The sequence below is a fragment of the Macrobrachium nipponense genome, chromosome 33 (genome assembly GCF_015104395.2).
Source record: "Macrobrachium nipponense isolate FS-2020 chromosome 33, ASM1510439v2, whole genome shotgun sequence".
NCBI classification, from domain to species: domain Eukaryota; kingdom Metazoa; phylum Arthropoda; class Malacostraca; order Decapoda; family Palaemonidae; genus Macrobrachium; species Macrobrachium nipponense.
The window spans coordinates 44,901,087-44,919,686 of NC_087219.1; the positions used below are offsets into that span (position 1 = coordinate 44,901,087).

At 36.3% G+C, this 18,600-nt stretch overlaps 1 protein-coding gene across 3 annotated transcripts in view; it reads right to left on the reverse strand.

The window, feature by feature from the left end:
* LOC135203139 (amyloid-beta-like protein) overlaps positions 1–18,600 on the reverse strand; it is a 71,167-nt gene that overhangs the window by 11,408 nt on the left and 41,159 nt on the right. For 2 of the 3 annotated variants that reach the window (XM_064232808.1, XM_064232806.1), the window contains 7 exons: positions 9,675–9,801; positions 8,282–8,628; positions 7,236–7,349; positions 6,847–7,101; positions 6,148–6,338; positions 3,672–3,790; positions 3,377–3,555 (listed from right to left, as the gene is read on the reverse strand). In XM_064232808.1, coding sequence (XP_064088878.1) covers positions 3,377–3,555; positions 3,672–3,790; positions 6,148–6,338; positions 6,847–7,101; positions 7,236–7,349; positions 8,282–8,628; positions 9,675–9,801 — 1,332 coding nt within the window. The remainder of the gene's footprint in view (positions 1–3,376; positions 3,556–3,671; positions 3,791–6,147; positions 6,339–6,846; positions 7,102–7,235; positions 7,350–8,281; positions 8,629–9,674; positions 9,802–18,600) is intronic. The other variant, XM_064232807.1, reaches the window with a different exon arrangement.

Genomic DNA, 18,600 nt, shown 5'->3' on the forward strand with positions numbered 1-18,600 from the left:
GCCAATTCAATGATGGTCCCCAGTGAGGAAAACTTCCACTGCCTCATTAACTGCTTTAAACACCACAATCAAACTAGGCTTCTTCCCTTACATATACTACTACAGTGGTACCTCATAAAAAATTAATCCGTTCTGAGGCGGCCTTCGTAACCTGAGCTTTTCATATCTTGAACCGCATTTTACATGTAAATTGCCTAATTCGTTCCAAGGCCTAAAAAACACCCCAGTAAATTATATTTCCAGGCTTACAACACATGTTATGGGGTCACGACGCCGATCCGACAGAAGAAATATGACTCCAAAAAGGCAAAATACTGTACATACTTGAGTAATATTCAACTGCATGTAATGTTCAACCCCATTTTTACTGCATATATTAGGACTTTAGCATATGTCCCTTAGCAATAAGCCTAGCCCATGTTAGCAGTTGCTACTGTAGCCTAGTCTATGATTCTGACATCTAAACCTAAGAAGCTAAAAAGCTTAGAATATGCCAATAAAATGTATAAATAATCAGTATGTACTCATTTCAAATAATTATTAATTAATCACTAACTATAATACACAAACAAACAAACACAAGCTTCCAACCTTTTGTTTACGTTCAGCACTTACGAGTACCAAACGATCGCCAAGCAACCACTTTTACCTAGCACACAGTAAGTAATCATAAATTTTCATTATCTCTTCAACTATACTGAAACTACCAAACAGTATAATAACCATTCATTTCTATTCTTTATTCTATCTTTACCTAGTGGAGATACCGAGTTACTGACAGCTATAATGAAACATGTAATAATAAAACAAGAAGAATTCTAGAAAATATTTGTTGGCTTCGATAATAGCAGTCTGGTTTATTTTATATTTTATGATATCTAATTCACAATTTTTTTTTATTAAATGTATTGCATGTACTCATTTCAAATAATTATTAGGTAACCATTAACTATATATATATATAAAAAAAAAAAGCTTCCAACCTTTTGTTTACGTTCAGCACTTACAAGTACCGAACGATCGCCAAGCAACCACTTTTACCTAGCACACAGTACAGTAATCAAATTTTCATTATCTCTCTTCAACTACTGAAACTACCAAACAGTATAATAACCATTCATTTCTTTTCTTTATTCTATCTTCACCTAATGTTTTTTTTTTTATTAAATGTATTGCATAAATAAGTTTTCAATTTACAGCATCCTTTTACCAATAGAATACATAGAGCACATGGGGTAGATGCTGACCAATAGGAGAGCAGGATCTTAAGCGGTGACTAGCATCAGGAACCGATGGGAGAGAGGGAGGATGGTGGCGAGTCTACTCAGTTGGCGGCACGCGAGTTTTAAAATTGTTCTCGGTGGTCCGGGCAAATCTCGGGACTTTACAGCAACCACCTTTCATAACCTGAACTATTTTTGTATGTAGAGCCAAAAAAATCTTCGTATTTGCTTTCGTAACTTGAATTTTTCGTAAGTTGAGACTTTCGTATGTCGAGGTACCACTGTACATAGAATACAGCAACAATAAGATTCTTCCCTAGCATATACTATATACAATACAGTAACCATCATCTCTATTTATATATACCCAAGTACTTATAAACATTAAAACCCTTTATTTTACTTTTTCTATGCAAACCTTGCCCTTCATAGTCCTGTAAGCCTGCTCTTCTGTCATGGCATCTAGGTTTTTTAGTTTTCCACTGTAACACATCCACACAAACTCACACTTGATTCTAGATTAAATATGCCATTTCCATGTTTCTTGTCAATTCCAAAGTTTCTGTTCCATAGTGTAGTACATGCTTAATGTACCAATCTGAAGTCTTTGCCTATAAGAATATTAATCTCCTCTGTCTATTGACCTCTAAGAATATTCATCTCCCTCTCTATACTTCCTCCATGCTGCAGCTACACTCCTACAGCTTTGTAACTTGAAATGTCAGACTTTAGATTTAAGGTGTAACTTTTCATAAGAGATTGATGTTTGAGAAGCATTTATGGAATATTTATTACTTCCTGTGTTTCTCAAAATGTTGGCATCTTGGTACCTTGCAGAAATGTCTCACTCATTTTCTTCTTTCTTGTTTAGGGTACTATTATTTAATGTGGTCTTTCAGTGCTCAATCCCCTCTCAAACTCTTGGAGTGAGATATGTCATCTGTCAAATTTATTTTGCCCACTCTTAATGTTGACTTGTGGCATAAACGAAAAGTGAGTTCATTATGTCTGCTGCATGGAATGTACTACGAGACAAAACATCCTCTTCACTCTCTGACCCAGCTGTTTTTGCTTGCAACAGTTGGTATGCTGCTGCTGCTGCTGCAGTGCCCTGAAATATATCTTCGATCATCCTAAACTCTTCTGGAGAAGAGACGATACCTCTACAAGGGTCAAAAACCTCTCTGAACTTGCTGAGTAAGCTGTCAATACAATGAGCACTGACACTAAAGGAGGATTCTCCTTGAAAAGGATGGAGTAGCTCTCTTTAAGGACTAGAGAGAACCATTGCTCTAAAGCCCTGACTTCCCATTTCTCCCAAAAGTGGAGAAGCCTGGCTCCTACAGGCACACAGAGGACATGACTCATTTACTGGATGACTGTCTTGAGGGAGCCTTCTTAACAGGACGGGTCATATGTAATACAATGAAGCAAGGTCTGGACTGAAACCTTGTTTTCCTACCCTGAAAGGGATGTTGCTGAAGAGGGGAGACAGTCCTGAGACAAAAGAAGAGTGAATCCTTGGGGGTGCTAAGAGGATTGCACCAGCAGATCTTGTGTTGATTTCTTTTGAAGATCCGATGCTATCTTTTGGAATGTGGATTATGGGAACAGATGAGAGCGATATAGAGGCGAAAAAAGGAGTGCAGACACCTACGTTTTCTCTTATTTAAAACCCCTGTGGAGAACATCAAGCCAATCATTATTATGAGCCATCTCTAATGGCTTTATCTGCACAGGGAGGAACTCCCACCAGTCCGCAGAGACAAAAGGCAAAGGCTGACCATCGAGACAAGTCAATTAGGCACGAGAAGTCCACTTGAGAGGACGCAGCAATTCCCAGAGAAGAAGATTCTCCAGTAGCATAAGTTATATTTTTTGCTTGAAAGGCATGAAGGAGGGGTGCCATGCCCTGCTCTCTCTAGTCTGAGACCCAACAATCGAGTTGCTTAGCACTATGCTAAAGGGGACAATATACTGCATAAAACCATGTCCAATCCCTTGGTCTGCCATAACAAATATCCTTACTTATCAAAATCCCTTACAGCAGGAATATCTACAGAATAGTCAAATTTGCAACCTGCAGCTCTTAAAGTTATGAAAAATGCACAATGATACACAGATCAACAATTTTTTACTGAAAAAATACTTACTCTGTCGTCATCGTCATCATCATCATCTTCGTCATCATCATCATCCTCCTCCTCATCATTGAGATTCCTGTTCTGGTCTGTGCTAACAGTCTCCCCTTCATCCTCATCATCGTCACTTATGTCACCACCTTCAGTTGAATCATTAGCACTCTCTAAACTTCCATCTTCAGCCTTGGTTACTACATTAAGGAGAAACTTAATTAGTGACATTCTGCTTTTACATCCACTGTATTAGCTTCCAGTATTTTCAATAAGTAATTCATGATACACTTACACAATTATGAAGATTACTTACCACTTGGCAGAGGAACTGGGGCATGAGTAGAAAGCTCAGGAGGAGTAGAGTCCTTACTTCGCAGGGCTGCAGAATATTCACGCATCAAACGACCAATCTTGGCATTGAGATCTGGATGCCTGGAAGATGACGACAGAGTTTGAATCATAAGTTTACTGATATATTGGCTTTGTCCAGTCAGTCCTGGCTTACTCATTTGGTATAAAATATTTTCTACCTAATGCTGTTTGCTTCTAAATTATGAATAACAAGCATTCAATACTATACAATTAAAATTTGCCACATTCTCCACAGTTACAATTTTGAAAATGTAGAATTACAAGACAGCATAGATATGTTCTGCTAGGACAGATGCTGAATTGGTGTACACTATCATTTACATAACTTGTGTAGGCACTACACATGTTATCCCAAGCTTTGAAGTACATTTTCTTCATGTGATATGTACCTGTCCTTTTTCCCAATCTCTTCTGAACAGATATGTGTATTGTGAACTTAGAACAATTGTGTTGTGGCATAATATGGATAACTTGGAACAACTGAGACGTAAGGAGGTAAAGGGGCGACATCGCCAAAACCTGATTGAGTAAAATGCATTCAAAGTTGAACTATCGATACCAGACATTTCTCTTGACTTACTACATCCATGTTTATATGTATTTGACTCATCTTGCCTAGCCATATACGAAAAAAATAATAATGTGTTGGAAAAGTAAAATCATAACACATCAAAATTTGCATACCCCAGTGTACAAAACAGTTATGAAAATAGGAAAACCCAAATTGTTTTTAAATTTTTAAAAACTTTGTTCACCATAAATACACTATGAGCCATTTCATTGTAAACCCAGAAACAAATATTTTATGAGTTTTTATAGTGGCAATTTTAACATACCACACATTTACAGTGTTTTTCCCTCGGTTCCCAATGTAAATGGTTAGAAGATTATTGTCAAATAATTACTACAAACACTTACATCCTTGTAATCTTAGGGACTTCGTACTCCACTAACTATCACTAGATGACATTTTCACAGTGTAAAACCACCAAAAAAATGGCAAAAATAGAAGACAAATCACTTTATTCCTCCATGCAGGTGTCAGTCATTTAATACTACTGTGATGGTGCACTACGCAGGCTGTGGTTGGTTGAGCGCAAAACTATAAATAAGGCTGGATGTAAGGGAGTTGCTCATTGGCTCACGCACCATGGCCATGCTCACCCTTTAATTCCCAGAGGGAGAACACGAAAAATAGAAATACAAGTGAAAACCTGTGGACTACACCCATCTGTTCTATGGTTTTAAGGGTCGATATTGCTTGGCCAGTATATGAAATCATAGAAAGTGGATTTCTCTATAATTTTCTAGGACTAACTCAAAATCGTTGAGTTAGTGATGTCACCCCTTTACCTCCGGACGCCTCAATTGTGTTGTGACATGAATACGAATGTATGTTTGTATTAAGGTAAAAACTTGTCCTTCACAAGAGGGACACCATTGCTCTTTAGGACTGAAGTGTCTCTTTGGCTGCCAGATGATAATGACAAAAGGCCTCATCTTGGTCTGCCAATCTCAAGGATCAAGTCCGAGGCTCAGATTACCAAGGAACATGATGCAAATCGTGGGTGGTAGGGGGGGGGTTGAGAAGAAAGTTGGTATTGGCTTTTTAACATTAAAAGCTGTGAGTGCAAATGAGGTTTCAAGGATGGTGGTTCCTGAGATCCTGGATGATTGGATTGTTGAAGGTAGTTCCTGTGCCAAGCAACTCTTGAACATGGTAAAAAATGGACCTCCTCTGAAAGATGTTGAACTTTACCCTCATTGCACAGTATGGAGTTCAGGAAGGAAAATTAATGATAATAAATTTGTTATGACTGGATTTGGATTATGGGCAGCACCAAATCCTTTTCAATGTATGAAATGTTTATAATTTTTTTTTTTGTTTTTTTGCACATTTCAGGTAACTGATACTCTTAATGGATTCTGAATGACTTGCACAGTATAAGGCCTGAAATGCAAAAGGCAGCCATAAAGCTATGGGGAGGGTTGCGATCACTTGCAACTTAACCCTATGCCTCCACCCCACCCCAATCCCTAAAATGACTTTGGTTATTTTTTAAATAGTGTATTCCTGAATTAATATTTTTTGCAGAATTATGTTACACTGATAATCAATGCATTTGAACATAAATTTTGGCTGGTATCAGAAAACCAGGTGGAGACTACTATAATATTTTGATAGCATCCCAATTTCGTTATAAAATCTGTAATAACTTTACCCTTCATGACTGATCAAAATGGTACACATATGAATCAAACAGTGAAGGCCTACTATGTATCATGTTTCCCTAACAGCACAAAGATATCACCTTCGATAACCTACGGCTATTTCAATTTGAGATCTGTATAAAAAGAAAAAAAAAAAAATTTTTTTGTAATGGCCAAAAAAATTAAATGCCTAGAAGAATATCAACCTTGATAGCATATTGAGGGACTGGTTAACCATGCGCTCCAAGTCACTCAGATGTTGCAGAGTTGCATCTCGTTCCCTGTCTGCTGCTTCATAGTCCGAGTTAAGCAGATGCTTGTAATGAGAGACTGTGTGATGACGGTCTTTGTTCAGAGCACGGAGAAGTTTCTGGAGGCATTTTTGAACCTTGTGCGTCTGCAAAGACCAAGACAATTGTAACCCGTGTTATAGTATGTAACCCAAGGTAACTGCAAATTATTTTGACCCAATAAGTTAATGTTGTAAAAACAAAATGTTCATATGAATATCTACAGTATTACATTTAAGGAACTTAAAAACAAATATACCTTGAAATAACTTTGTAAATGAATAATCCATAACTTGTGGAATGAAGAGAATACTATTTCCTTAACAACAGGCATAAGTTCTGCAGTCATTATTTTTTAATTTTCTAAGAGCAAAGATTTATAAAGAGCTTGAAATGAAATAGAGAGGAAATGTGACAAAACAATAGATTTTTAGATCATTGGTACTAGATATGACATTTCTGCTCTTCAACACTGAAATACTGTAAGTTTCCAACACCAAAGCTGAATGTACGCATACATTCAGCACTAAACAAAACTGTACTAGATTTCAAGCTATCAGTTAATTGAAAAGCATCCCTGTGTATCCTACAAAATAAAATAGTGGCTCAACCTACATTTGGTTGTTTTTCCGCAAGAGCTCGTGTGTAGCATGTCATGGCTTCTCTCTTCATTTCATTAATGTGAGCAACAATTCTCTGCTGATGGAGGGCTGTCAGCTGATGTCTCTCCGCCTCATTTTCTGCCTCAACTGCTTCAACAGTCTGTTGAAATCTTTGAGTCATGCGATGCTTAAACTCCTCGGCACCTCGTGGGTCCTTAGCACGGAGGTCCTGATAGCGCTCTTCGAGGTCGGACCATTCCTTCATGATCTAAAATGAGATGAAAAAATTTAATTTCATATCAGACCTAACTAAATTACTTGAATCATTCTCACGAAAGCTTTGGTAGCATCAAAACAAAATAACTTTCACCTCACTAACAATACAAGGATAGGCATATTTACCTTTGAAACCTTCTCACGATGACGTTCTTCCAGTCTCTGTTCTGCTCGGCGGAAAGCATCATGTTCTTCATGTGGATCAAATCGGCTGAAATATTCATCCCGTGTGCCTACCTCCTGAAAAGATGGGTTTAAAAGCAATTTAAGGACAAACTTTTCCACTGACAAAGTTAGCATGGGCTTCTATCATTACAATGGGTCTTGTATTTTCTTTTGCTAGGGCATACACACTTCCATAAATTTACAGCTATTCTTTTCGAACTGTACTTAAACAATAATCCAACTTCTTACATTCATGGCATTGGCCATTAAGGAATTTTAAAACTTGATACTGGTAGTATAAGAAAAAGCTAAAGGAGTCTATAGTCACTAATAAATAAAAAATGCATCACCCCTAATAGATCATATGTTTACATCATCTTAGCATTCTACAGGTTTGCTTGTTAAGTTAAGTATATCTTAGTTTTACCAGACCACTGAGCTGATTAACAGCTCTCCTATGGCTGGCCCGTAGGATTAGATATTTTTACGTGGCTAGGAACCAATTGGTCACCTAGCAAACAGGACCTACAGCTTACTGTGGGATCTGAACCACACTATATCCAGAAATGAATTTCTATCAAGAAATGAATTTCTATCACCAGAAATGAATTTCTCTGATTCCGCGTTGGCCGAGCCGAGAATCGAACTTCAGACAACGGGATTGGCAACCGAACAAGAAAACCACTCGTCCAGTCAGGAACTTCAGGTTTGCTTGAACATTGAAATTACTGAATATCCTGCTGGCTAGACTGTATCTTAGACATTAAGCTAAAGATACCTGTAAGTTTTCATGATAAAAATAGCTTTTTTTTTTTTTTCTTTTTTCTTTTTCACATTGCTAGCCTACACAATTCATCTGTTATTTATGCAGATAGCCACAACTTCAAAAGTCTTCAAATTAGTTATTAAAGAGAGTTAACTTTCAAGTATATAAAACCCATCCCAAAGTATAAGCCAGGTAATCCACATAAAAAAGAAATTGCCCTTGTTAACTATATAAGACTTACCTGTGATGTTGTAGTTGTGGGAACCTTAGGTGAGGGTGTTGTAGATGCAGACTGGTGTACCCGATGGTCCATTTGGGGCAGTGCAACTGGTTCCTCTACTTCCATGGGGTGAGCCTTTCCATGTCCTTTGTAGTTCTTGGGGCAGCAGACAAATTCTACACCAGAGAAAACATCAATGCCACATGGCAAGAGCATTGCAAAGGATTTCAGTGTCATTCTACGGGCACCACAAGCACGGTCTGCAGTAGTGTTCCAGCGATCAAACTCCCAGCATCTAGACTGGTTGTGGATGTGGTCAAACAAACATCCTTCAGGTACAAGAAGGGCATCTGACTGGAATGATCCTTCTGAAAACAAGGTAAAGGGATCACACAAATATCTTTATTAAATCACCAAAAAAAACTACTTTATCTACCTTGTACAATACTGTACAAAAAGTACAAGTATGCGTGTGCAACTAGCAACCCCCAACGACATTGACTTCAAAATCACTAATATTGCATGTGCAAAAATGCAACCCCCAACAGCCATTTACTGCATTTCCCAGCATCAAAGACTGTTTTTCTGAAATAAGTCTGGAAAATTTGCCTTGCATCCTTTAGGCCAAGGGTACTGATAGGCCTGCCCTACCCCACAAGAAGAGTTATCTTTACTAGACAGTAAGCAGATCTCTGTTCACCACCCCTAGATGAATGTAAGATTATACTACTAGTTCCAATAATATAGTAAAAACCACAAAATACACTTTTCTAATATTTCTTTGCACTCTTCTTTGTAAAATTACATTTAAAACCAAAATACTATCATGAAAGACCAACAGCAACCCCTTGGTATATATTTACGAGCAAAAAGAAGTCATGTGAGACAGAAGTAATAAATTTCCCCTAAAGTTACCAGCAGAACTGAAGTCCTAAGATGCCCAATTCGTAGTTTTTGCCAGTATAAAAGTTGCCATTAGTGAATTTATGGGCTATAGAAGTATTGGAACCTCTTTCCCGCACAATTCTTTATAAATTGATGGCGCTTAATATTGTTTATCTACAGGATCAATCTGTCAACCACCCCAAACTTGATATTACCACTCCCTAGGATCAGTCAATCCATTAAAGGTTAATGGTGGTTTTCTCTTATCAGCATCCAGCCAAGAATGGAACCCCAACCGATAACCAGGGACTGCCTGTATGTAAATGTAATTATTGGGTTTTATATATTAAACTAGAGCTTTAAAGCTTATCAAGATAAATCTGAGTCAAAAGCTTATCAAGATAAACCTGAGTCAAAGAGATGTTTAAACATCTTCAGGACATACAACATGTAGAACCCAGCTCAAAAAATTAATGAACAAAAACAAACAATTCAAATCTAGCTGCATTATACAATAAAACACACTCACCAAGACATCTGTATGGTTTGACCCAGGCAGAAGTTTTGCATTTCACGTGACCCACGCGGCAGAAGTTGGGTACCCTGTAGTAATGCGAAGATTCAACAATGTTGGTAATATCCCGCTCTGGATAAACCTGCAATTCAAATTTAAAATATCAAACTGGGTTTGTAAAAGGCATTACAAAATATACATCACTATCACACTAATCTACTGAATTTAGAAATTTCTGAGTTTTTTTTTTTTTTCAAATAATGTCTTTATCGTGGCCTTGCCAAAGACCATATGAAAAACCGGAAAAAAGGTTGGGCAGAAAAAGCTGCAGGACTTCACCCTGAGGAGGGCACAACATTATTTCAATGCTAATCTTTATTAGACGGGAAAAGGTAAAAATATTCAAAATGTTAGTTTTCAGTTTGTAGAGTTACCCTTCAAAGCATTAGCACAGAGGTCACCTTATTCAATTAATCCAATTAACACTACACAGCCTACACACTCAACAATACTTCAGCTTTGACTCTCATCCAATTTCTTTGTCATTAGTAGTCCCTCATAAATTCACTACCACACATATAGACCTCTTTACATAATCCAGTCTTTTTTTTTCCCCTTGTTTATTTTGATGAAAATACAGGGATACGATTAACCTACTTCTAACAGGTAATGAGGAAATGGTGACAAGAATTTCTAGACAAAAAAAGGTATAAAAAAAGGAAGCCTAGAAAGGAAGTCATTTTAAGTAATTTAAACATCACTTTATAAGGGTTACTCTCACAAAAGGAAGATGAAAGAAGATTCCCTTTCTCATCCTATTATCTCTTCCTCACTAAATTGCAGTCTATGCATGAACATGTCAATTCCAACAAATCCAGAAACATTTACTTACACCACCTCACAAAGTACTTTAATAAGACCCTAAGCCCAGATTAAAACTGCCAATAGCGAGCCAAAAAATTTGGTAACAAAACAAAGCTAAAAACTTAAAAGTCTCAGAGCTGACACAACACCATAGAGAGAAGTGACAGATGTTTTAAGGGAAGAAGAAAAACTCAGAAAGCAATGCAGAATTGATGTGACAAATGGTGACAAATGGACACACTGTAAGAGAATATGCACATCTAGGCTGAATTGATCGAACCCAGTGGTTTTCAACCTTTTTGTGCCCATGGTCCATTTTTGGCATACCTAAATACTCATGGCCCACTGCCCCTCAGAATTGTGTAATGATGATATAATAGAATTATTTTTTAGAACAGTTATAAAATTTCAATATGGGGTATATATATATCTTTTTTTGCTTTCTTATTTTGATATTCATTATTATTTCTAGATTTTTCATTTTTTAAGTACTACTTAGAAGATTTCTGTGGCATTGCCTCCTCAGGACTGGCCCATGGCCTACCACAAGGTCATGAGTTTGAAAACCACTGCTCTAACTGAACCATAATAACATTCTCCTTCCAGAAACTGGAAAAGACAAATAGAGACATTCAAAAATGCAAATACAACCACAAAATGTAAAATATGGTTACTGATACAGGGGTAAAAACCAATGAAAGCATTCAAATTAACAATTAGTACTCTCAGATAATTTTCCAAAGACCAAAATTGAATGTCCCAGAAATACAAAGTAATCTCTGATACAAGTACTGCAATGTATACTAATGCTGAGTCAGTGTTGCATACAGGTAACCATCACCAGTAGATTTTATAATCCTCCCATTCCATTAAGCTTGTGGTAATATTGCTCAAAATGTCCTTAAAATACTGTTAATAGATCATTTTCTTAAATAAATGAAGCTACTCTTCTGTTTTCCCTGTTAGTATACAAACAAGCGAACCAATTAATTGAAGGACATTATTTGAATACATACTACAAATCTGCCTCACACAATGGAACACACATTCTCTCTCTCTCTCTCTCTCTCATGATATAAATCTGCCTCACATAATGGAACACATATTCTCTCTCTCTCTCTCTCTCTCTCTCTCTCTCTCTCTCTTCGTCTCTCTCTCTCTCTCTCTCGCTTCTCCTCATCTCTCTCTCTCTCTCTTCTCATGAACACAGACAAAGACTCAAAAGCAAAGAGGGAAATTACTGAACACAATAATACAACCAATCATTGTGTATAGAGAAAATAAAATACAAGCAGTTGGAAAGGAGTAATGACAATGCATAAAGGCATTGATATCCAAGTAGTCAGGATGAAGGTGAAGTGATAACAATAAGAGCATAAGTGAAAAAGAGCTGAAATTAAATGAGTAAAAAAAATTCTTGCAGCATCATTAAATACTCGACATACTGATGAAAAAGAAGAGCCTTTACTTCAAAAGACCAAGTGATATGGTGCAATATTTGAAATATATCTTTTCATGGGACACCCAACTGAGATGACAGTGGCAACAAGTAGGCCAGTGAGAAAGGACTCATACCAGATGTAACCTCAAGAAAAAAAGAAAAACAGAAGTAGTCAGAGAACACATCACCCCAATATTTACACCCATAAAGGGAAAACTGCCAGGAAAATGTTGACAATTATGATGATGAAACTGCTTAACTATCAACAAACATTATCAAACCTCTTGTGGTACTGCATTTGAAAGAATGGATGCATAATCCAAGTAACAAGCAACATGTGACAAAGTTGGCAACAACATAGAAACAGCAATGACAAATATGCTATATAATATTGAAAGATTCACGTGCACACACAAAAATTAGATCATGGACTCTTATATATAAAGAAACCTGTGAATAAAGCCAAAGAAAAATGCAATTATAAAGTCTAATATGGAGTCTACGAATTTGGCCATCTCTTTTGCCAGATGACTTAATAATATTATTATTATTATTATTATTAGTAAGAGTAATACCTAATACCAACACAATACCTGACTATATTCTAGTACAGGATTCCACAGGATAAGTTACAGAGCAAAAAACTTTTTATTGATTCACAAGTAAATCAACTTCCAACAGAATTACAGTGAAAGGGAATCAACTTCATAAATGACTTGTTAAGAACCAGGGAAGATGGTTCCTTTTCATTAAAAAAAACAACAACTTTTTATGTCACATTTAAAAAGATAATTACAGCAATGTCAATAGTTCTCAACATTTCAAAAATAAATATGGCACAATGTGTAACAAGCAACTTCCAATGTGTTACAGATGGGAAGAAACAGAGGTTAACCCTAACAGCCTTCGGCAGGAGGCAGGCCAACAGTGAAACAGGATACCGTACTGAAGAGGAGGAGGGGACTCCTCTCAAGTATCAATTGCAGAAACACACACACACACATTCGAATATAGAAAGGAATGCAGTCAAGCACGATGATTAATGAGAACATCCAAGACAATGCCTCCAAGAATATTTCGTTACAAAAAAACTGTGTACATACATACATAAATACATACGTACATACATACGTACATACATATATATACATATATATATGTATATTTGTCAATGTCACAGAGCATGAGATAGGAACTGCAACCATACAACTGCATACTTCCTGATGAAAAAGTATTGAGGCACAAAAGACATTTGCCAGTCATAATATCTCTTTAAACACTGACACTGAGATGAGCTGCAAAAATTTCCTCCCAAATTTCTGGCCTGTACAATTTCCACATGAATTCCCAAATGCTCCTCTTTCCTCCTCATGACATGACCAAACCATCTGTCTTTAAAGATCAACTCTACTTTCTAACCTCTGTGGAGAGCTTACAATTTCCTTTTTAAGTTCCCATGCATCTATAGTGTTACTAGCCTTTTACATGTGACAAAGATTTTTTTTTTTTATATTTACAAATGTAAATAGCTTTTGCTTTTAGTTCAACATTCTCTTTACCATTTTAAAATTGTACAAAACCTGCAGACTGACAAGACAGGCAACTGACTGCCCTCTCTACCTCCAAACTTGAAGTAAAAGGGGAAAAGAATGCTTGAAGGTGAAAGAACAGCTATATAAGTCAGTGAACATGGAAACAGGCATTGACAGATATCAGATATTACAAAGAATGCATTACGTATTCATGGGGAATTCAAAAGAGATCAAAGACTGGGATGGTTTGAATGAGTGATGAGAAGAGAGAGGGAATAGTTGTCAGAAAAGTACTGTAGTAGATATGTAAGCAGCAGGACAAAGACTTTTCATTTGTGCTTCTGGCCTCTTCTTACTTGGCTGCCACACTACCTGAACTCTCCCTTAGTCCAATAATCAGCTCTCATCAAAAGGAAAAAAAACCTATGCGCTGAGCCATATGAGAGCATAGAAACATGTACACGTGGTATTGTTCGACTATTATACCACTAATAATTTAAATGATGATACTGAAATATTATTTTGTATCTAACCAAATATTGCAGTGACACTTGTTTTGGAAGATACCTAAAAGATTTTAGGACTAGTTCAACATAAACAATCACTCATTCTGAATAGGCCATAATAACAATGAAGCTTAAACCAAAGTAATCTGGTTTATTCTAAGAAAGAAAAAAAGGGGGGGACAAAAGTAAATACTATACGATAAAAAAAAAAAGGGGGAGTGGGTGAAGAACAAAAGTGTAAGAAATATATGCTAGTTTGCTTTGTGATACAAATAAGTTATTTCTAGTTTATTCACAAAAGAATAAAAAAAATGGAAGTGCAACCAAAAAGTTTTATCTACTCAGGCTTTACAGACACACACACACACACACCTCCATGAAGTAGCCTACAGACCATAATTAAAATTAATCACTAAGACAGATTAAGAGAAAGAAAAGGGAGACATTAATTATTTATTAATACTAACTGACTTGGTTTCAATTAAGAACAGTAATATAGTACTAAAAAAAACTTTATACACTAGTAAAAACTGATGATCTTAGTTCACAGGATAAACAGTGAATGTTAAATTCCTGTATGATGATCAGATCTGGAATACTTATTTTTGTAACTATTATCTGCATACATACTATATTCACTAAAATAAAACCAACTTCATATCACTTTGAGCCTATGTCTCACTGTAACCAATCACCTGTCTGCCAGATCGTGTGTCAATAGCAAGCTGTCATCTCTCCCAGCCAAAACAGGATGAAACTCAATATCGTACTGTCCTCCAATCGGACCTACCTACAGGTACTGACTTCTCACGCCAACTGTAGCCTGTTCTATATCCCTTCCTAACCCATATCCATATGCACCAATGATCTTGTTTTTCACTTCAAACAACACCAAAGACACACAAAATCAAAACAGGATGTGAAATGACCTACTCTACATAATGTGACTAACACTACTTCCAATACTCGGGAATTTCTCAAATAATTCAGTGCTTCTGCCTTAGCTTCATGCACTAAATACAGCTACAAAATATAAAAGTGAATTAAACCTTGGAACTACTTCCTCAGCACAAGGGAGAACTATTTCTGCTCCAATTACAAACTAGAAAAAGCAGTTTGTATCAAACTCTGCTGAACTACATAGTCACTTTCACTATGCTGATATTTATTGTCAATACAATTAGTAACAACCTAAAAATTGACATCTATTATCAATATAATCATCATTCTTCAAAAACTCATATACCCTGTCAATACAATCATCAGCTTTTAAAAACTGATATCCACTGTCAACTTGTATGCATTTTGAAAAAAACTTATTTGAAAAAACTTATATTCAATGTCAGTTCGTACTACACTAAGAAATTATTCAAAAATGCCTATGTACAGTATACTCACATGGAATGCAATTAAACAGTAATCAATTTGCTAAATAAGCTTCTATAAAATAAATCCCACATAGTAAGTGAATGAAATACAGAGGCAGAAATGAGAAAATGAGTACAGTACTCTATTGTAAAACAGCGAGACATTCAATATTAACAAGGGCATATGCCCAATATACAGTGAGGGTTGCCTAAATAGAACTCGTCCCATATTCATAAAACCGTTTACCCACATCACTGGTTTTTAATTCCGATTTTCACAACAGCGGCCCAAAGGATTATGGCTTAATCTATTTATTGGGAAATATCACACCACTTTTCAAACATTTTATTGGAATTATGGAAATTGAATATCAGAAAATAACCTTGAACACTTCAAATCTTTAAAATTTTTAAAATACTGCACGAGGAAAACGTCAAATATCTGAAATGAAATACTGTACAAGGCAAATATTGTTTTAATTCATTTTTGCTTTTGAACTGTTAAATTTAGGTTACATGTCATTATTGACAATGTGGAGAAAATATAATACTATATCTAAATAACCAAATATACTTTATTGCTAAAAAGAATGGTATGAATAACTATCAATTAAGGTGTTATGATAAGCACTGCACTTTCCATTGCATTAATTAACAATTGATGCTACTCATTTTAAACAAATTATATCCATTACAGATGATAAATATCAGTTTAAATTAGTATATTCATAAAGTTTAAGCTTGGAAAATCTAAATTCACAAACTAACCAGAGTTTATTTTACCCAGTTACATTGTGTGTGTAAGAATTTCATAAGTGGATTACTAAACTAAAAGTATCTTGGCTATCACTGTATTAAGAGCTTTAATAGGTATATTACACTACTTTAAATTTCCTTGGGAGCATTCAACGAAAGTTGTAGGAAGTCTGGGAAGCCTGTCTGTAGGAGTTCCTTCAAATTCCTAACCCATATTTTCTTGTGCAAAATGCAAGTAATGAATTTTCTCACCTACATTCCAAAAATTTATTCCCATTTCAAAATGTTACAGTCACCAAATAAGTTAACCATTAATCATATGAATAGGGATAGTTTTTATTGTTTAGTTTAACCAGACTACGGAGCCAATTTATTTAGCTTTCACATGGTTGGCTGAAAAGAGATATAAAAATATTCTGTAATATGTATACAGAGGGGGAGCATTATCCTGACTTTATGTACCATTTTGCTTGAATCCTGATCAGGTTTACCATCACAAAAATGAGAACTCTTGGCCTGGTGAATGAGTGTCAACTTATGTGGAACAGACTGACCGTCCAAGACAAGAGGGATTTCCTATTTGGCCAATCAACAATTCTTCCAAAAAAAGTAAAGTCTCTGTCTTGCAAGCCATCATCACTATCTTCATAGATTTTTTTCCATCAGCTTTTCCCTAGATGGAATTAGAGGGTCATTTCTCTTCACTCATATCTCTCCTGAGCTATTTTTGTCCCACTGACCATCAGTTTTTTACCTGTCCTCTTTCCATGATTTCCTGAGCCCTCCTATAAGTCTTTGGTCTGTAACTTCCATTATCTACTACTTTTCTGACCAGCTGTTCCTCATCCTTCTCATGTCCAGAATATCAGAAATTTGAGATCTCAGTCTCTCTTCTAGTCTCATCAATTACTTGTAAAATGATATCACATCTCTCCATGAATTATTCATACACTTGATACCACATCTCTTCATTTATTGGTGCCACGTTTCTCCAATTGTTCATTTAAGATATAGCTTTCCTACTATATTCCAGATATGAATCCTGACATTTTATGGTTACACCTTTCTCTCCCATTCTCCTTGTCAGTGATTATGTTCCTGTTGCATAAAATAGTACAGGCCGTATGTATTCTTTATGTCTTTCATGTCTCTCTCTATTAATGGGACATCTTTATATACCAGTAGTTTAGGTATCTCTCTAAACCTCATCTATGAAACTTAATGCTCTCTCAGCTAATGCCTCACAGTCCAGTGTGTTTTCAAAGTCACAGAAATGCTATATGACTTTTAAAACCAGCTCTTTTATCACAACATGGTTCCAAACATCCCTCTCATCTGCATTTACTCTCATAATGCATTTTATGCATGAAAAACCTCATGATGTTAATTTTCCTTGTTTTTCTCAAAGACAAAGCCAGTAAAAAGGTTTTAAAAAACTTAAGATGATATCTAGCACAACATATTGGCAGACTCTCTTCAACTACATATGTACTGTACACAATCTTTTATTGGAAATATGACTTTTCTTTTTATTCAATACTCATCATAACATTTTTGCTGATACTTAAAACATTTGCATGATATGTAAAGATAAGCTGTACCTTTCATTCTACTCCCAAAAGTGTGTATGATCATGAAATGGTGGAAAGTTAAAAGTATACCATTTCTTAAGATTTCAGTATTGAACTCATAAATTTTCCTTTCAATCAAGGAATAGAAAGTGAATAAACTGTGACTAGTAAATTGATAAAAAACTAACATTACTCATCATCATATCTTATCGCACACCATCGTTCTACCCATTGGAGTGGTGTGTTGTTTGCCATCATGTCCCAACAAGTGGGCAACTACTCAAGATGTGATTTTTATTTTGGATTGGTTCCCCACAGGGGCATTCAGCACCATTTGTGCAACCCCATCGCTGGAGTTTATCCCTTGTCCTACAAACTTTTGTTCTTCCTCTATTCAGGGTGACCCATTTCCTTCTGGTGAGGGAGAATCCACAGGGCAGGTCTTCACTAGGGTCAGGGAGGGCATTATTAGTAGTCTGACTGTCGCTCTCTCTCCATGTTTGCAGTCTGTATTTTGATAGGTCTGGGGTCCTTAGTTCTTTCACTGTCATGAATCTCTTACATGATTTCAGACGTCTTCTTGTTTCACGATAGTTGTAGTGTTAGCCTGGGATCATTTGCTTGTTGGGTCTTTTCCTTTCTAGCCACGGTATCTCGACGGATGTCAGGTGGTGCGATGCTGGCTAGTCTATACAAAGCTGGCAGGGGTGTTGCACTTAATGTGCCAGTGATTATCGGCAGGCTTTATTTAGCTCGATATACACTCTTTTGGCGTGAGCTTGATCTTTCTCACACAGGAGCACAATATTCTGCAGTGGGATGACATAGTGCTAGGGACATTTGCTTTAAAGTTTTTGCATCTGCTCCCCACCTGGTGAATGCAATTTTGCTTAGGAGGTTATTT